The sequence below is a fragment of the Dipodomys spectabilis genome, unplaced genomic scaffold (assembly GCF_019054845.1).
Source record: "Dipodomys spectabilis isolate Male_0828 unplaced genomic scaffold, ASM1905484v1 ptg000094l, whole genome shotgun sequence".
Classification (NCBI taxonomy): domain Eukaryota; kingdom Metazoa; phylum Chordata; class Mammalia; order Rodentia; family Heteromyidae; genus Dipodomys; species Dipodomys spectabilis.
The window spans coordinates 16,007,166-16,028,346 of NW_024870771.1; the positions used below are offsets into that span (position 1 = coordinate 16,007,166).

The 21,181-nt window shown below is 42.3% G+C and overlaps 1 protein-coding gene across 1 annotated transcript in view; it reads left to right on the forward strand.

The window, feature by feature from the left end:
* Positions 1-20,577, forward strand: part of LOC122112365 (39S ribosomal protein L23, mitochondrial-like) — a 30,922-nt gene extending 10,345 nt beyond the window's left edge. Inside the window, exon 2 of the mRNA XM_042685133.1 lies at positions 20,089-20,577. Coding sequence (XP_042541067.1) covers positions 20,089-20,577 — 489 coding nt within the window. The remainder of the gene's footprint in view (positions 1-20,088) is intronic.
* The last annotated feature ends 604 nt before the right edge of the window (positions 20,578-21,181 follow it).

The window sequence follows — 21,181 nt, forward strand, 5'->3', positions numbered from 1 at the left end:
TTGAAGGCTTACATTTTTTGTGCATTATTCCTTCCTATTAATAACAGTGTAACTAATGAACCAGCCCAAACAGGTCTATGTTCCTTCCTGAAATACAAACCCAGGTGTCCCATGGCACGCATAAAGATACTATATAGTAAGTAGAAAAATCGCATGTCAAGGCAATTTTCAGTTAGAGGAAACTGCAAGTGCAAATGAGTCATACAGATTTATAGGTTGTTAAAATCAAATTTAGAATTAGCTGAAGGAATCTGGAAATGAGGAAAAGAAATATAGAATGTCAGACATACAAACCTCACTTTTCTGTATTGTTCCTGCATTTATTTTGTTTACCAGATCCTTGTTAATGCCAGGAAGGCACCCATGATATCAGGCTGGGTTTGATGTGGGAAAAGGTTGCAAAGAAAGGGGTATAGTCACTTTCTATTCACAATGACCCATTTCTTTGTGGGCTAGCCCTGCTCTGTGAATTCCTCAGGCTCTTTCTAGCTCCCCTCTTCTGCCATCCCTAGGTGTAGTTCTCATCTTCATGGTCTAGATTGGTTGATCAGAGTTCCAACACATCCATCCAGATTCCAGACAGAAGAGACAAAGATAAGGCAGCAATGACAAGGTGCCTATGATATGAGGGAACGTTTCCTAAAGGTGCCATACACCTTTTCAACCCAGCCTGAGGTTCAGAATGGTACACACGGGGATGCAAGAGAGAGCCTAGCAACCATGGTCTTTCCTCCAGAACTTCCATCTTGTCTGCTAAAATGTAGGGCTTCTTCTCTTCTGCCATTGAGAGTCCAGGGGGAGGGTGGTTGCTGGGAGATGCGTAGTAAGTAGCACCCACTGCAATAGAGAATGATTGATTGTTGGTGACTCCAGCTTTAGGGCCCAGGACTTCAGCTCATCTCCATCTCACTCATAGTATTTCCACTGTGTGTTGTAATTGTCAAAAGCTTTCATGTATATATGTATGCACATTATATTTATACATATACACACATATATATGATCCAGTTTTAAAGTGTATCACATTTTACTTGTATTAATATATATTACATATAAGACAGATATCTTTACTGATGACAGACAGCATTCAAACTTGGGCCCTCCTTTCTGCCCAGAGTTAACGACTGTCATCAGTTTCATGGTGTCTACTTGGTCTCTTTCTATCAGGTATTCAGGGAAGAGTTGCAGGAGTTCCTGCTGGCATGGAGATGTCTTCAGTCTCCATAGATAGGTTATCTATGGTGTTCAATGACCTGGTAACCTACTTCCAACCCTTTTAGTCTCCATTAAATCTATTTCTTTTGCCCTACTAGGAACTGAACCCATGCTAAGCAGGTGTTCTACCACTGAACTGCACCTCTAGCACTCTCCATCTAAATTTAACATGGTTCTGCTAACTCAGAGCTCTGGTCCATTGCTTTGATTGAAGCAAGTTTTTTTGTTTTTGTTTGGTTTTGTTTTTTGTCCGTCTTGGGGCTTGAACTCCAGGCCTGCGCACTCTCAGCGCTTCAGCACTCTATCACTTGAGCCACAGCAGCACTTCTGGCCTTTTCTGTTTATGTGGTGCTGAGGAATCGACCCCAGGGCCTCATGCATGGGAAGCAAGCACTCTACCACTGAGCTATCTTCCCATCCCTGAAGAAAGTTTTGACTTCAGTTTGTACTTCTTCTTGGATCAGGTTTATTACCAGACAACACATTCCCTATCACATTTTTAACTTTTGTTTTAGAGCTTCCTTTCCTATGTGGACAAAGTAGGCTGTTATCCTCAGTATGATGATGCTTTAGTCTGCTTTTTTATTCCCTTTCTTTACAATTTTTTATTGTCATTATAAAGGTGATATACAAAGGGGTTACAAGTACATAAACCAGGTAATGAGTACATTTCTTTTTGGACAATGTCACCTCTTCCCTTGCTCTCTCTGTTTTTCTCTCTAGTCCCCACCCACAAGTTGTGTAGTTCATTTTCAACATAGTGTCTAGTGGGTACCACTGCTGTATTTATTCACCCTTTGTCCCTCCATTTGGGTGCCCTCCTTTACCCTCCCAAAGACAGATGAATGAACAAATATGACAAAAAGAACAGAAAACAAAAACAGCAACAAAGAAAAAAAAAACCCTCTAGTTTCAATTTCCTGGACTTAAGTCTATTTTTGTTGCTATAACAGAATACTAGAGACTAGTCAATTTATTTATTTATTTTTTATTGTGAAAATACCATACAGAAGGGTTACAATTATATGGGAAAGATAACAAGTATATTTCTTATCAAGCATTGTTGCCTCCTCCTTTGTTTCCCCTTCCCATCCCTTCCCATACCCCCCTCCACCCCCCTCACCTGATTCCCCCCTCCCAAAGTTGTAAACTTCCTTTTTTCGACATAAAGACTTGTACATCTCATTGTTGCAATGGGTCCACCTGTATCCCTATTTAAATGATTTGTTTTTTCCCTTCCCCTCCACAAATTATACCAACATCAAATACAGTAAAAGCAGGGGTTATACCGTGGGGGAGGGACATACAAAGCAACAAAGAAATCATTTATAAATATGTTAGAAACAATTGCATGAAAGAAAAAAACATTTGAATACTTATCTTGGGGTTCATTTCCCTAACATCAACTTATCTGACCTTTTCTGCTTGACTCAGACATACACTGTTATTGCAAATAAGGGAAACCATGGGACCTATGTATGTTTCTTTGGGCCTGCCTTACTTCACTTTAATTTTTTCCAAGTCTTTCCATTTCCTAACAAATGGTGCAATGTCATTATTTCTTATGGAGGCATAGAATTCCATTGTGTATATATACCACATTTTCTTGATCCATTCATCTACTGAGGGACATCTGGGTTGGTTCCAAATCTTAGCTATGGGAAATAAGACTGCAATAAATATAGTTGTGCTGGTAGCTTTAGTGTGGTCTTGTTTGTGATCATTTGGGTAAATGCCTAAAAGTGGGATTGCTGGGTCATAGGGGAGCTCTATGTGGAGTCTTTTGAGCAACCTCCATACTGCTTTCCAAAGTGGTTGAACAAGTTTACACTCCCACCAACAATGAAGTAAGGTTCCCTTCTGTCCACATCCCCTCCAGCATCTGTTGCTATTAGAGTTCTTGATTATAGCCATTCTAACTGGGGTGAGGTGGTATCTCAATGTTGTTTTGATTTGCATTTCTTTTATGGCTAGAGAGGTTGAGTATTTCTTCATGTGTCTATTGGCCATCCTTATTTCCTCTTCAGAGAAGTTTCTCTTTAAGTCTTTCGCCCACTTATTTATTGGGCAGTTGTTTCTTTGAAGATTTGCTGTTAGGGGATTTAATTTTTTGAGTTCCAGGTATATTTTAGATATGAGACCCTTGTCCATTGTATGGCTAGTGAAGATCTTCTCCCAATCCGTGGGCTTTCTATTGATCTTGCTAGCTATGTCCTTTGCCATGCAGAAGCTCTGCAATTTTATGCAATCCCATTTGTCCAACCTTTCTTTGATTTGTTGTTTCTGGGTCTCTATTAAGAAAATTTCGGCCTGAGCCAAGGAGACCTAGGGTTTCTCCTATTCCATCCTGTAATGTTTTCAGAGTGTCTGCTTTGACTCCGAGGTCTTTGATCCATTTGGAGTTGATTCTGGTGCAGGGTGATATATAAGGATCTAGCTTTAGTTTTCTACATGTAGTTAACCAATTTTGCCAGCACCATTTACTGAAGAGGCTGTCTTTCTTCCATTCTATTTTTTTAGCTCCCTTATCGGAGATTAGATGGCTAATTGTCTTTAGGTTCAATCCTGGGTTTTCAATTCTATTCCACTGGTCCTGAGATCTGTTCTTGTGCCAATACAAGCTGTTTTGATTACTATGGCTTTGTAGTAGAGTTTGAAATTTGGTATTTATATTCCTCCAGCACTGTTCTTTCTGTTAAGGATCGTTTTTGCTATTTGAGGTCTTTTATTGTTCCATATGAATTTTTGGATTGCCTCTTCTATTTCCTTGAAGAATGAGGTTGGAATATTGATAGGTATGGCATTGAATTTGTAGATAGCCTTGGGAAGTATTGCCATTTTCATGGTGTTGACCTTTCCAATCCAGGAGCATGGGAGTTTTTGCCACTTTCTAAGTTCTATATTGATTTCCTTTTTTAAAGTTTTCATTATAGAGGTCTTTCACTTCTTTGGTTAATTCCTAGGTATTTTATTTTTTTGTAGGGCTATTATGAATGGAGTTGCTTTCCTAATCTCAGCCACACTTTTCTCATTGTTGGTAAACAGAAAAGCCATTGATTTTTGAGTGTTAATTTTGTATCCTGCTACTTTGCCAAAGTTTTGAATCAGCTTGAGTAATTTGGGAGTGGAGTCCATGGGATTTTTTAAATACAAGATCATGTCATCTGCAAAGAGGGAGAGTTTTACTTCTTCTTTCCCTATTTGGATCCCCTTTATGTTTGTATCTTGTCTTATTGCTGTGGCTAGGCATTCTAATACTAGATTGAAGAGCAGTGGAGAGAGTGGACATTCTTGTCTCGTTAGTGGAAATGGCCTTAGTTTTACACCATTGAGTATAATGCTGGCTATAGGTTTGTCATATACAGCTTTTACTGTATTGAGGATTGTTCCATGGATTCCTAATTTTTCCAGAACCTTCATCATAAAGAGGTGTTGGATCTTGTCAAATGCTTTTTCTGCATCTATTGAGATAACCATGTGGTTCTTATCCTTGCTCTTGTTGATGTGATGAATTATATTAATTGATTTGCATATATTGAACCAGCTTTGCATGCCTGAAATGAATCCTGTTTGATCGTGGTGTATGATTTTTTAGATGAATTGTTGAAGTCAATTGGCCAAAATTTTGTTGAGAAGTTTTGCATCAATGTTCACCAAAGAAATGGGTCTACAGTTCTCTTTCTTTGATGAGTCCCTGCCTGGTTTTGGGATGAGGGTTATTATAGCTTCATAGAATGAGTTCATTAGTGAACTTTCTCTTTCAATTTCATTGAAGAGTTGGAGGAGTATTGGTGTGAGCTCTGCTTTGAAGGCCTTGTAGAATTCCACTGCAGAACCATCTGGTCCTAGGCTTTTCTTAGAAGGGAGGTCTCTTATTGCTGTTTCTATTTCAGTGCTTGATATGGGCCTGTTAAGATGGTTTAACTCATCTTGGTTTAATTTTGGCTTGTCGATATTTGCTAGGAAAAGGTCCATTTCTGCCAAGTTCTCAAACTTACTAGCATAAAGTTTTGAGAAGTATTCCCTTATAATGTTCTGAATCTTGGTCATTTCTGTGGTGATGTTTCCATTTTCATCTCTGAGTTTATTTATTTGGGTATGTTCTCTTCTTTTTCTGATAAGATTTGCTAAGGGTCTGTCTATTTTGTTAATTTTTTCAAAGAACCAACTCTTTGTTTTGTTGATTCTTTCTATGGTTTTTTTGGATTCTAATTCATTTAATTCTGATTTAATTTTAATTATTTCTTTCCGTCTACTGGATTGGGGTTTATCTTGCTGCTCTTTTTCAAGGAGGCTCAGATGTCTCATTAAATTGTTGGTTTCAGATCTCTCCAATTTGTTGATGTAGGAACTCAGAGCTATAAACTTGGAGACTAGGCAATTTATAAAGCAAAGAATTTTACTTAAGTTGTGGTTCTGGAGGCTGGGAGATACAAAGGCTTCTAGTGAGGGCTTTTCACTGCTTCAATTTATGGCAAAAAGTGGAAGTTCAAGTGCATAAGAGGGAAAACATGAGAGGCTGCCTTCCTTTACAACCCACTCTTGTAGTACCTAATCCAGTGCTGTAGAACAAGAACTCCTTCAAGAAAGGCATTAATCCTACTTAACACTTCTTAAAGGCTCCACCTTCCAACATTGCTACAATAGCTGTCAAATTTCAACATGAGTCTTTGGGGGTGGTGGTAGAGCAGCAGCAGCAGTTGTCCAGAGCTTATAGGGTGCCAGATACTGCTCTCTATGCTTTCACAGTCTCAGGCCTCTTGTTCTGCTCCACCTGTCAGCTGAGATGCACACAAACAATGCCAGACTCTGGTCCTTTGTTGGAAACACTAGTTTGGTGGAAGGAAGCTGGGCTTTGGAGCTTTGCAAACTTATTTGCCTATATTCTTAGGCAAATTACTCAACCACTAAAATGGATTATTAAGGCTTACAAAGTGTGAGGAACACAATCAAATGAGATAATGCATACAATCCTGGACCATACTGTTAATAATTAATGGGGGTTGGGCTCAGCTCAAGTAAAGCACTTGCCTAGCATATGCAAGTTCAATCCCCATTATTAGGGAGGAGGAGAAGGAAGAGGAGGAAAAATCTTCTAGACCTAAAGGAAACTGTTGGATGCAGAGCAAAAGGAGAGTGTTGGGTGAATATGAATGGAGCACTTTATGCACATATATAAAACAGAATAATGAAACCAATGAAAATTGTGAAAAAAAAGAAAAGGGTAGTGGTGGAAGGGGAATAGGAAAGAATGGTAAAGCCAGATTCATGTCTATAATCCTAGCAAATCAGGAAGCTAAGAGCTAAGGATTACAATTTGAAGCCAGGGCAGAAAACTCCCTAGAACTCTTTTTTTTTTTACCTCCCCCCTCCCCCCCACCCAATCCTCCCCCCCCCCACAACTCCCTAGAACTCTTAATGTCAATTGGCCACCAGAAAAGAAGTGGAGCAGTGGCTCAAGTGGTAGAGCACAGCCTTGAGCTAAAAGCTAAGGGACAAGCCGGGCACCTGTGGCTCACACCTGTAATCCTAGCTACTCAGGAGGCTGAGATCTGAGATCTAAGGATTGGGGTTCAAAGCCAGCCTGAGCAGGAAAGTCTGTGAGGCTCTTCTCTCCATTAACCACAAGAAAACCAGAAGTGGCACTTTGGCTCAAGAGATAAAGTGCTTGGGCTGGGAAGGTGGCTCAGTGGTAGAGCGCTTGCCTTGCATGCAAGAGGCCCTGGGTTAGATTCCTTAGCACCACAAAAGCAAAAAGAAAAAAGCCGGAAGTGGCACTGTGGCTCAAGTGGTAGAGCGCTAGCCTTGAGCTGAAGAGCTGAGGGACAGCGCTCAAGCCCAGAGTTCAGGCCCTGTAACCGGACTCAAAAACAAAAACAAACAAAAAAAGAGATAGAGTGCTTGCCTTAAGCTGAAGAGTTGAGGGACAGTGCCCACGCCCAGAGTTAAACCCCCACGCCTGAGGGAAGAAAAAAAAACACTCAGGGACGGGGCCCACACCCAGAGTTCAAGCCCCAGGACTAGCACATGAGAGAGAGAGAGAGAGAGAGAGAGAGGAGAGAGAGGGGGGAGGGAAGGAGGGAGGGAGAGAGGGAAACAACTACAGACATTCATATACACAGGAAGGAAGGAAGAAAGAAGGAGGGAAGAGAAAGAAAGAATAGTAGAGGGGATACATTTAATCAAAGCACATTATATACATATATACAACAAATAGATACACAATGAAATCATTTTGCATAATTAAAATGTGCCAATTAAAAAGTGAAAGCACCTTAAGATATTCTTGATGTAAGAATATTGTGATAACAAAGTGAAAATTTCCCCAAGAGTGTTTTGGGCTTACAGTATTTGGAATTACCAAATATTCTTTTTTTTTTTTTTTTTGCCAGTCATGGGGACTGAACTCTGGGCCTGGGCACTGTCCCTCAGCTCTTCAGCTCAAGGCTAGCACTCTACCACTTAAGCAACAGCACCACTTCTGGCTTTTTCTGCTTATGTGGTGCTGAGGAATCAAACCCAGGGCCTCATGCATGCAAGGCAAGCGCTCTACCACTGAGCCACCTTCCCAGCCCCCTACCAAATATTCTTATTGGAATCTTTGCATATGAATATTTTATATACTTGGATAATAAGTAAGGGAAGGAGATATTTTACAGACTCTATTTTTTAAATGATTTCTTTTTTTTTTTTTTTTTTTTTTGCCAATCCTGGGGCTTGAACTCAGGGCTGGGGCACTATATTCCTAAACTTCTTTTGCTCAAGGCTAGCACTCTACCACTTGAGCCACAGCACTCCTTCCAGCATTTTCTGTGTATGTGGTACTGAGGAATCGAACCCCTGGCTTCATGCATGCTAGGCAAGAACTCTACTATAAGCAACATTCACAGTCCCCTTTTTAAATGATTTTTATTAACATACCTTAGTTGTACAAAGGGGGTTTCCTTGTGACATTTCTATATATGCACAGAGTATGTTCCAATCAACCTCACCCTCTCTCTCACTCTGCTTTACTTCCTTTCCCATTCAGCCTGTTTTGTTTTCACATTGCACATAAACTACTTTGACCATATTTATCCTCATTTATCCACTCCTTCTGGTACCCCTCCCAACAAAGCCTATTATTTTATTTTCCTGTTCAAATGCAATCATTTAAAAATAGTAGATAGACTGGGTGCTGGTGGCTCACACCTGTAATCCTAGCTACTCAGATCTTAGGATCTGAGGATCTGAGGATCACGGTTCAAAGCCAGCCAGGGCAGAAAAGTCCGTGAGACTCTTATCTCCAATAAACCTCTAGAAAACCAGAAGTGGCGTTGTGGTTGAAGTGGTAGAGTGCTTGCCTTGAGCTGAAGAGTGCAGGGACAGCGCACAAGCCCAGAGTTCAAGCCCCACGACTGACCAAAATAAATAAATAGATAGATAATAAAAATAATAGATATTAATAGATATATTTATATGTATATGTGTGTATGTACATGAATATGTACATGGATCCACCACACATTTATAAGGCTAAAAATAATGACCTTTGCAAATGTGAATTAGATCTGTATAGAAGAATGTCTATGAATAGATTTTTGAGAGAGAAGGAGGGGAAAAAAGACTTTATCCTTATTGTATAATTTGACTTATTTTCAATATACATATACATCTCCACTCTCCCCTCCCCCACCCCGCTCCGGTCCTGGGGCTTGAACTCTAGGCCTGGGTTCTGTCCCTGAGTTTCTTTAGCTCAAGTTGAATGTTCTACTTGAACAACACACCATTTCAGTTTTTTTTCAGTTTAAATTGGTGGTATGAGTCTCACAGCCTTTCCTGCAGGGGTTGGCTTGGAGCTAGCTGCAATCCTCAGATCTCAGTCTCCTGAGTAGCTAGGATTACAGTGTAAGCCCCCTACACCTGGCTATGCTTCTTTTTAAATTATAAAACATTATTAGTATCTTATCATGAGTCATGGTGATGAGTATATAGGTTCTGGTTTTTTGTTCTTAATTAGATGTAGTCTGAATGGGGAAAGACATATCAACCAAAATAGGAGAGAAACGGACCTGTATCTTCATTTCATTTATAGGGAAGAGGGACTGTGTATTGCTTAAGGGTATGGTAGCCATAAGGTATGTGTTTGTGTTTATTCCAATCATACCAGAATCTACACATTCAAATTCACATAGTCTTCCAGCTTAGTCATTTGGGGGATGCTCTGTTGTTTCAAACAATTTGAATATTTCTAAAATACTGCCAGTCCCTACCTTACTTCATCCCTACCATGCTGGTTCCTGTTTAGGAGGGAGTAGGCATTTATCCTGGTAGGTATTTTACCAGTGCTGCACTTATTCTAGACCACTTTTGCTTCAAGCAGGAAATAACCAAGGGCTCTAACCCCACCACTATGTAATTGGCCTTCCTTAGCCTTCTCAATATCAGGCACCTTGCCAAAGGCTGGATTTACACAAATGGATACAATGTGGTCCCTGCCCTGAAGAAATGTGCAGACCACAGGAGTGAGCTACAAAGACTATACACATATTACCTCTGTTTGTCTGAGGAGTAGTTTCCAAGTGTTCATGCAGTTGAGACTAAGTAGTAGAAGGCCGTGTATATTAACATGAAGCACACACCAGATACACCTGTTAAATCATCCTTGAACACCTCTGCTTGTTGACAGGTAGGCTAAAATCTAACCCAAGGAGAACTAGGTAAATACTGTGAGTGTGGAGAATTTTGCTCCAGCTAAAAGTCAAGTTTATCTTAGTGGCAGCTACAAGTGCTCCTCTTTTGGGTTTCCCACAAAATGAAAGCAATGTGACATGCTAATCTGAAGCAATGTTCAAATGCCTTACTTTACACAGTGAGAGACTGTGAGAAGCAGAGAGGCAGAAAGTCCCGCCCCATGCTGACATGCAATAGCCTTCTTAGAGCTTTGGAAAAAGTTCCTGTAGATGTCATTCCGTTTGCAAGTCAGAACTGAGCTGTTCAGAACCACATCTGTCAAAAACATGCTTTGAGAAGACAAGTGACAGGGAGCCAGTCCCACTCTGAGTAATTAGCCACAGAATAAACCCTGTAGGGCTGGGAAGGTGACTCAGTGGTAGAGCGCTTGTCTTGCATGCATGAGGTCCTGGGTTCAATTCCTCAGCACCACATAAGCAGAAAAAGCCGCAAGTGGTGCTGTGGCTCAAATGGTAGAGCTAGAGAGCTCAGGGACAGCACCCAGGCCCAGAGTTCAGGCCCCACAACTGACAAAAAAAAAAAAAAAGAACAACCACTGCGACTCATTAGAATATGAGGCAGGACTTGGAGTATTAGCCAGGTCTGTATAAATCGTATTTATCTATCTATCTATCTATCTATCTATCTATCTATCTATCTATCTATCTATCTATCTATCTATCTATGTTTTACTGAGAAGAAGTTTCCCTATGTTGTCTAGGCTAGTCTTGAACTCCTGGCTCAAATGAGCCTTCCACGTCAGCCTGCTGAGTTGTTAGGACACCAAGCCTAGCTGGGAAAAGGAGAATTTAGATACCAATTTTATGCAATATTTCTCAGTTAACTCTGGTATATAATTTAGAATCACACACAATAATTACTTTTTTTTTTGAGAAAGTCTCAGAAGTACTGAAATGAAACTTCTTTCTTTCCGAAATGTGAGATCAAAATGCTCCCAGGCCTACCCACACTCAGGTTCTCCACCCTCTTTAAAAAAAAGTATTTAAAAGTTTGTTTTTTCCTCCCTCCTCTCATTCATGTCTTTCCTGGGGTTGAGAATAGCATTGATGGAGTAGGTTTGTTCCTTTCTCTTTTGGTTAGTGTAAGTAGTCTGTGGGTTTTATTCCAGATGTTTCTCTCCAGGATTATTTTAAGACATAATTTGGAGACTTCCAAATAAAACAAATATCTGAATTGCCTGTGGGTTACAAGTCCTTGCTTGGTGATGGGAAGGATAAAGGCCAGGAGCCAGCAGGGCAGGCTCTGGGGACTTCTAAGGCTAGCCATGTGAGTCTGGCCTGACTTCTACATTCCTCTCCGCCATCCCCTCAGTGTTAGGGATCAATTTCAGGACATCACACACGCTAGACAAGTGCACTCCTGCAGAACTACTTCCTGGCTCTTCTGGACTTCTTCAATGTGAACCGTATTGCCCTCTGGCTGTCCCTGAGGTGCCCACTTCTCCATGAAATACACTACTTAGATGTTCTGCTCAATTTTGTTTTCATGCCCTGCCTCCAGAGGCTTGTCCAATGGAGTGATTTGTATGAAATAACTCTATACTAGTCCTTACCTCCTGGAAAATATACTATTAGAGACTTTGACTCGGTAGCCCTCAATTCTGGCTGAATGGTAGAATCATTTGGAAAGCAGTACATATTTCTTAGCACCACTACTTTTTCTAAATTAAGTTTTACTAGCACACATTCGTTGTACAAAGGGAGAGTTTCATTGTGATTTTTCCATTCATGCATAAAATTCACCTTATCAATCTCACCCCCTCTATTACTTTCCTTTATCTCTCTTTCCTCCCTTCTTAACACAATTGCAATAGATTTCATTGTTCAATGGGAAATTAGATTTTTCAAAATATTAGTTTCTCTTTTTGTGTCACGAAGGTAACATGTACTCCTGGTTTTTGTTATTAATGCTAATGTAAAATTGCAGAGCTGTTTTTATTGAAATGCAAAAACAAGCAAACAAACAAAAACTCCACTGACTTTCCTTCCTTGATATCACACTCTTGGCTCTCAGGAACAAACCTTATGATGTTTCATGTGTCTTCTTTTCAGAAGTTTTCTGTGTGCTTTGTCAAATCATATGTTTATTTTTATACACATGTGATCAAATTAACACTCTTGCTTTCTGCATCCATAATGGACCATGCAGATCTGTCCACAGCTCTATGAACCAAGCAACCTCCTTCTTCCTAAGATTCATACCACATATCACCTGTGGCTGGACCTAAGCTCTCCAGTTGGATACAAAGCTCAGAGTTTTGGGAAGTCCTGCTGGAATGGTGGAACTTTCTGAGGGGAGCTGGTCAGTGTACTCTCACTTTCAGGGTTTCTTAAGGAACTGTAGTTTTGGAGAAGAGGTAAGTTTTTAGGCTTCAAATACAAAAGAATGACAATGTTTGAAGAGCGGGAAACTATTTACTCTGATTTGATTATTGAGCATTGCATACAAAATAAACTTTGCAAATGAAAATATTATGGAGAAGGGAAGCTTTCCCCTAAGTTGTACTTGGAATGGTTGCCTATGTGTGTGAAGACACCCCAGTAGAGGTATTAGGTCTTCTGTTGAATTTCTTCAGCAACCTGTCTCTCCCAGAGCTAAATGGAATGACTATCTACAAGATAATACTACAGCACAGCATTTCCAGCATAGCACCACACATCCCCCTTCCCCAAGGAACATGCTACGAATGCCAAGTAAACTGCCAGAAAGCATTTGCATGGGAGAAGACCCTTGGGCACACCTCTGAAATGCTTCATCCATTCTGATATGGGCCTCAGGAACATGTCAAGGAACCTTGGGAGGTGGGGTTAACTGGAAGTTTCTCAACAGGAACACAGGAAAGAGTGGCAGAGTGGCCACATTTCAGGGAGATGATTTTGTAATATGCACTTTGAGTCTTTCCTCCCTCCCTCTTTCCCTCTTTCTCCTTCCTTCTTTTCTCCCTTCCCTCTTCCTGCTTCTCCTCCTGCTTCTCTCTCTCAGTGGCTGAGGCTCAAATATAAGGTCTTATGTATACTAGACAAGCATTCTATCACCGAAGTGACCCCCTAGCCCTAACATGACTTAATCAATTAATAGCTACCCTCTCCTGTGTAAGAGACATTCCCTTCTAACATTTTGGGCATTTATCATCTTTTTTCATGCAATAGTGTCAAAGTAAAGAGAAAAGCTCTTTTTAGTCCCGGCTCTGTCATTGCACTGCCCTATGGGAACCCTGCCTGGCTTAGTATCAGTTTATTATTTATACAATGAGACCAGTAACTTAGATGATTTTTAAGGTCCTTACTGGCTTTAAAATTCCAGGGTTCATGACTGTGGTCATCCATAGACTATATAGGATTAAAGAATTTATGACTGAGTACAGATCTTTGAACAATGGGTGGTAGAAACCCATTACCCAGCTGGAAGCTTCCTATCTAAATGTTTAATTCACATGTGTGGTCCTTTTGCTTCCAAGCCTTTCTGTGAGTCTGATCACTTAGAGCATCTGACCTCCATGCTCTTTCACTGTCGCCACTACTCCATCCCTTAGCTTACTAGAATACTGTCAGATGTAATGAATTGTCCCAACTCTACAGCCACCTGTTTTGCTGCCTGATTGGCCCTGTGCCTTGGCTTGTTTCCCAAGAGGGTCAAAGTTTTAAGGCATCAGAAAGTAGGAAAAGGGAATATCTTCCTCCTTCTGCTTGGTTTCCATAGTGGGTGGCAACTGTCTTTCCACTTACCTTGTTGTTTCTTGAACATAGGAAGTATCTTACATATCCATATACAAAAGGAAAGAACCTGGGTTGTCACCTCATATCATATATTCAAAAATTAACTTGTTGGACATAGACCTAAATACAAGATAAAAACTATGGAATTTCTAGAAAAAGAAACAGAATAGATCTAATGATTTAGCAGTCCATATGACAAATGTCCACCTCGTGGTTCTACTAGCTACTACTATTGCTACTGCTACTGCTGCTGCTGCTGCTACTACTATTACTACTACTACTACCACTTCAACCTGTGTGACCTGGTAAAATGAAGAAGAGGGTAATACATGTCTGAGGTTCTGAGGTGTCCCATGCATAAACCCCTCAGCCAAATGTCCCACCCTCTGTAGTAATAGTCTCCTGAGCCCAACCTGAATTATTACCTTCCTGCATTCCTGGGCATGTCCCAGCTTCCAGGAATCTCTCTCTCTCTCTCTCTCTCTCTCTCTCTCTCTCTCTCTCTCTCTCTCTCTCTCTCTCTCTCTCTCAATCATCTTGGGTTTTGCAGTTTTTAGAACACTGTGATTCATTCCTCACTAGGGCACATGGTAGCTTTAGTGAAGGTCTTCTTAGGCAGTGACTGGAGAGAGGATTGAGTAGAGACTCTCCTGAGATATCCCTAAGAGATCTGAGTAATATCTCTATTGAAATTTATATGGTGTGTGTGTGTGTGTGTGTGTGTGTGTGTGTGTGTGTGTGTTACTGTAGACCCTGTGCCCGCAGGTGAGAGGCACAAGATGATAACATCTGCTTATATGGATTCATTGGTCCCTTTGTGTCTGGGAGGATATGAGACACAAACACATTCTCTCATCAGATTATCATTATACTCTTTTGAGTACTTGCAAAAGTACTTGTTGGCTCATTTAACTTTCCTCAGAGGAAGAAACTGAGGCCACAAGAACTAAAAGAAACCTGCACAAGGTCCCTTAACTTAGCTGTGAGGCTTGTCCTGACTTTGATACCAGCATCTTTCCCACCACCCAGGCCTTTTTCCTTTCTTGGTACCTCCATTATTAGAATACCTGGATATTCTTAGCTAACAATGGATGTCATAAATAAACACATGGTCATTTCCCCACATTTCCGCACAGGTCCATTGCAGATGGCCAAACTCTTTCTTTGAATGCACAGCTTGAAAAGGCATAGTGCAGAATGGAAAGAAAGACTCATTATTAATCATTATGAAATAGTACAAAGTGACTTGGCAGGAGTGGTATGAATTTCAGGAAGATGGGCAGCCTAGGGTTGCTATTAGGAGACCTCTAGTGATGGAAAGTCAGGCTGCCTTGTTCAAGGGCCTGGGTAGAACTTCTGTTGTGTCAAGGAGCAGGTGATTGGACTCATCCAGGGTGAGTGTTGTCTGCTGCTGTCCCCTGCAGACTGGACCGAATCTCTAAGTGCATTACTAGTGAGCTGGATTTCTGTCCTGACCTTGAGGCTCAAGTCAAGTTGGTTTGGAATTATTCATAGGTTTACTGAACCAAAAAGGAAAACTGCTGGCGGCTCACACTGCTACTCAGGAGGCTGAGATCTGAAGATTGTGTTTCAAAGGCAGCCCCAGCAAGAAACTCTGTGACACACTTATCTCAAATTAACCACTGAAATTCTGGAAGTGTGTGCGCGCATGCGCGCACACACACACACACACACACACACACACACACACACACACACACACCACAAATAAAATAAAGAGGAAAAATAAAAATAAGCTGTGTGCTGAATCTTGGTCATCATCCCATGGCACTATTGGTAGGTGGTGAACCGTTTAAAAGTGTGGGCCTAGTAAAAGAGAGGTCATCGAAGTGTGTTCTTGAAAGGGATATTGAAACCCCAACTCCTTCCTCTCTGGGTGTTTACTTCCCAGATAGAGAACAGGCCTGTGTCACAACACATTTCTGTTATGATATACCATATACCACAGATCCAAGGCAATAAGACTAAGCAAGACTTCTGCAACTGTGAACTAAAATATAAACCTTTCTTCCTTATAAGACAATTATGTCCAATATTTTGTCATAGTGACAGAAAGTTTACTAACATATCCTGAAATAAAGAAGAAGCCAGAGGCAGATTCTAATGTTAAGCTGAAAGGCTGTAGGATTGGAGAGGGAAGAGGTGTAAATAGTTGAAGGGCCCATCCAGTTGGATTCCTGATCTCACAGAGGGGAGGTGAATAGTGACAAATTGTTCAAGTAATTAATGCTTCTGTTAGCAATGGTAGAACTTTGGGATTCTGAGGTTGCTCTTAAAAGGGGCTGCAGCAGGCAGAGTGGGGTGGTATCCTCTTTGGGGTCCTCAAACTCTATTGTCAAGGCTACTCTGCCACCAACACTTTCCACTTTGTCCTTTGGAGGAAATCAACCTCCTGCCTTACCGGCCCCTGCCCGCCCCTCCCTCCCTGGAAGTACCCAAATCCCCACAGGTGAGGGCACTATAATGAACCTTCATTTATCAACCCCAAAAGAAAAAGAGTATGCATTTGTCTATGATTGTTAATTCATGAATAAGTTAGACAGTATTTTGTGAACATTTTTTTCTTTTTATGATTCCTCCAAACAATACAGTAGCATAACTATTTACATGGGAAATACATTTGTATTAGGTTTATAAATAATGTAGAGAAAATTTCAAGTTTAAGGATTTGTGCCTAGATTCTGTGCAAACACTATGCCATTTTACATAAGGGCTTGAACATCCATGGAGTTTGGTGTCTAAGGAATTCCTGGAACCAGTCCTGCATGAATACCAAGGGACAACTGTGCAATACCTTCCTAGGATTGCTGTAACTTATTACCATGGCATGAGTTCTTAAAGCAGCAGAAATATATTCTTGTATACTTCTGACTATCAGCAGTCCAAATACAAGGTGTCAGCAAAGCCCCTCCCCTCTCTCTGAAGGCTGGAAACTTCAAAGCTACGGGTGGCCAGAGGAAGAATTGAGAGTAGTTGAGCTCATAGTTCTCATCCAGCAATAATTGTTTCTCCTCACCTCATGAGCCCTAGCCCTAGGGATTGGGCAGACTTGTGAGGGGTTGACTGGAGATGGGAGAAATGGGACAGAGTCCCTAAGATGTATCTTCTTAAAGATCATGTTTTAAATGGAGACAGAGACAGACAGACAGAGACAGAGAGAGGAAAGAGAAAGAAAGGAAGTCGAATTTTTCTTATTTGCTTAAAAAACAGATTGGCTTTTATGAATTTGTTTGCATGAATTATATACTAGAAAGAGTGGGCATTGAACAAATGCTGCTACTTGTGAGAGTATACAGCAGTGATAACAGTAATGTACTCAGTTTTCAATCTAGGCAGCTCTGCTTGTCTGGTGTATGACCTAGATCCTTTGCCGTCGGGTCCTCCTACCTCTTGCTGGGTGGATGCACAGAGTGATCAACGGTCCTTTTCCCCCACTTTCTGAGCTGCTGACTCTGGTGCTGACTGCTGACCTCTGATAGGCACCCAGCTTGATTGTTTGTTTTGCCAGCCCTCAAGAATGCCTCTTGGCTACTGGGCTATTTCCTGTAGCTCTCACCCTTCCTTACTTTCTTAATTTCAGTGTCATGTCATCCCTTGGGGTCTTGTGGCCAGGCCTGCCCCTGGGAAAGAGTTGACCTCAGCTCTCTTCTTTTGTCCTTTGTGTTCTTCCCTCCTTCCATGTAACTGAGACATCTGGGACTGGACCAACTCCCAAATCTCTTCCTGTTCTAACAGTTCTGTGGGCTGTTGAAGGTGACCATGGTGACATCTGGGTAGGGTCCCTCCCCAAAGCCACCAAGGGAGACATGTGGCTACCACATGCAATGTCTGTACAGTTTTCCTCCCACAAGAGTTGGGATGGCTTTCTGGACAAAGTTAAAACGTCAAATGAACCACTCAGGGAGCCATGGGGAAAAGGGCAGGACAGAAAGCCCTTGAGATGCCAAGACCAACCTGATTCCTGTGGCACACCCATTAGATTCAGGGTGGTTGGCAAAGTGGATTTTTCATCCCGTTCCCAGGCTTATAAGCAGCTCATTGTTCTCAGAAAGAAAAAAAGAAAGAAAAGAAAAGCAAGCTCTTCTTGGGAGCACTTGGCCTTTAGGGGCAATAACTTGTGGTAGCTGGTTCTAGCAGCCTTCCTCTGAAAAGGATGGGGAAAGACAATCTGGGCAAAGTGTTTGTGCTCTGCTGCTGCCTCCAACAAATCACAACAAATTTAGCAACTGATCCTGGGCCTGAATTCAGCTTGGGTGCTGTCCCTGAGCTGTTTCAGCTTGAGGCTAGTGCTCTATCATTTGAGCCACAGCTCTGCTTCCAGCATTTTTGGGGAGGGTGATAAATTGGCGATAAGAATCTCATAGACTTTCCTGCCTGGGCTGGCTTTGAATAGTGATTCTCAGATCTCAGCCTTCTGAGTAGTTAGGAGTTTCAGCATGTGTCACAGGCACTCAACAACAAGTATCACATAGTTCTGCAGGCCAGACAAAAGTCTCACATGGCTATAGGGTTGTGTTCCTTTTTGGGGCAGATTCAATTCCTTGTCAGCTCATAGAATTTAGTTCCATGAGCCTGTAGGACTGAAGTCTCCTTTTCCTTGTTGGCTGTCTGCTGCTGGCTCCTTAGCTCCTACCTCACCCCCTACCCCCTTACTGTGGCTTGAACTCAGGGTCTAGGCACTATCCTTGAGCTTTTTTTTTTTTTTTTTTGTCGGTCATGGGTCTTGAACTCTGGGCCTGAGCGCTGTCCCTCAGCTCTTCAGCTGAAAGCTAGTACTCTACCACTTGAGCCACAGCCCCACTTCTGACCTTTTCTGCTTATGTGGTGCTGAGGAATTGAATCCAGGGCCACATGCATACAAAGCAAGCATTGAGCAACCATTGAGCCACCTTCCCAGCCCTCCCTGAGCTTCTTTAGCTCAAGGCTAGCACTCTACCACTTGAGCCACAGCATCACTTCTGGCCTTTTCTGTTTATGTGGTGCTGAGGAATCAAACACAGTCTTCATGCATGCTAGGCAAGCACTCTACCACTAAGCTACATTACCAGCCCCTTAGCTCCTTCTCAGAGCTTCTGCAGTCTTCATTCATCCTTGGAACTACAAATAATGTCCCTGTTCAAGATGCCACCCTGCATCTGTTCTTCTGGTGTTTATTTCTCTCCAGCAACAGGAAAAGGTTCTCTACTAATAGAACCAGTGTGATTAGATGAAGCCCACCCAAATAACCCAGGATAATCTCTCCATGTCAAAGTTCTTAACCTAGTCACATTTGCATTGTCCTTTTTGTAGACTGGAATTCACATTAGGTTGTGCATTCATAGGTTCTGGGGATTTGAAACTGGATGTATTAAGGGGGATCACTATTCACCTTCCAGAGTTAGGTTCAGCAATGGGATTTGTTGGCCTTATGCTAGATATCAGTCTGAGGCAGTAAACCTTTACCAGGTGACTCACATCACCTGTGCCAGTGGGGACACAGAGTCTTGTGAATGGCAGTAAGTCAATGCTAACAGGGCATTGTGCAAAACAAGGCTTGAATGTGTCTGTCACAGGCGCTTTGTGGTCAAGCCATCAGATGTATTGCATAATCCCTTCTTTGCATGTCTTTGTGCGAGGAGGGTATGGAGGCCAGCTCATAAAGTGATTTTTACAAGATCTGACATAAATGGAATCCATTTAGCCTGCTTTTCCTGTTCCAGCTTTTCCAGGCATAGTAGGGACCCTTCTGGAACTTCATGAGCTGACAACTCCCTTTTTCCCTTTCCACCAGACTTAGTCTTTTTTAGTACCTGACCTACAGGCTGAACCCATCAAGGCAGGGTTTTCCCAGCCATGAACATCTCCTCTGAATTCACACTTGCTCTTCCATCAGCCTGATTTTCCTGTGATACCAGCCCTTTCCAACTCCCCAAGGGCCTGGCAATTCCTTCTAGCTCCTCTCTATACAGTGAATTTAAGGACAACACTTGAGAGCTGGGAGATATGCAGACTATGGGGCCTCAGCCTAGATCTACCACAGCCAAGTCTGCTTGGGATTCATAGCACTTTAAAGTTTGAACAGCCCTAAGTGGAGACTGCTAGGGCAGCTCCTCTTCTGTGAAGCCCATCCTGACTGCATCTCGTTCCGACTACATAGAGTCCTCTTCCTCTTCCCCTCTTGCCCTAAAGGACTTCTTTCAGAAAAAGTAGAGCTATGGCTCAGACCTCTAATCCTAGTTACTGAGGAGACTGAGATCTGAGGATCAAGGTTTGAAGTCTACGAGTCCCTTATCTTCAATTAACTACAAAAAAGCCAGAAGTGAAGCTGTGGCACAAGTGGTAGAGTACCTGCCTTGAGTGGAAAAGCTAAGGGACAATGACAAGCCCTGAGATCATGCTCCAGTACTGAAACAAAAAATGAAAGCTGGGGCGGGCGCCGCTGCTTCCTGCCGGCGGCGGCGCGGGCGCCGTGGTGAGAAACGTGCTGTACCCCCTGTACCAGCTGGGCGGACCCCAGCTCCACGTGTTCCGAACCAACTTCTTCATCCAGCTGGTCCGGCCCGGTACTGCCCAGCCCGAGGACACGGTGCAGTTCCGGATCCCCATGGAGATGACCAGGACGGACCTCAAGAATTACCTAGAGCGCATTTACAGCGTGCCCGTGGCTGCCGTTCGGACACGGGTGCAGCACGGCTCCAACAGGCAGAGGGACTACAGGAACATGAGGATCAAGAAGCCCGATTATAAGGTGGCCTACGTGCAGCTGGCCCTCGGACAGACATTCACATTCCTGGATCTGTTTCCCGAGAAAGAGCAGGACCTGGTGGCAGAGGAAGGGCTCCAGGAGGCTGTGTCCCAGAAGCGGAGCAGTGACCCGCGGCGTGGCGGTGTCCCCTCCTGGTTCGGCTTGTGACCCCGCGGGGCTGGGCACAGGGCTTCAATAAAGTTCTGCTGTGTGACAAAAAAAAAAAAAAAGCTGGGCACTGGTGGCTCATGCCTATAAATCCTAGCTATTCAGGAGACTGAGATCTCAAAGCCAGCCTGGACAAAAAGGTCCCCATGAGACTCTTATCTTTAATTAACCACCCCAAAGTGTCTATAATTTTAGCTACTCAGGAGGCAGAGAGCAGAGGATTGCAGTTCAAAGCCAGCCCAGGCAGGAAAGTTCATGAGACTTATCCCTAATTAACCACCAGAGAACCAGAAGTGATGCTGTGGCTCAGTTATAGAGTGCCAGCATTGAGCAAAAAGGCTCAGGGACAGCACCCAGACCTGAGTTCAAGCCTCATGACTGATTAAACTGCACTAAATTCCACAGACATGGAAAGAAACAAAAATGAGGAAAAAAAACACGGTTTGGTTCTAAGAAAAAAAAACATTTAAAGCATAAATAACTTATTTAATAGCTCAATTTAATAAAGAAGAGGGAATCTTACAAATATATTGACAAAAGGATTTGCAATCTTGAGGTTTGACCATAAAATAGAGACATTAACAAAGATAACATGAGGTAAAAT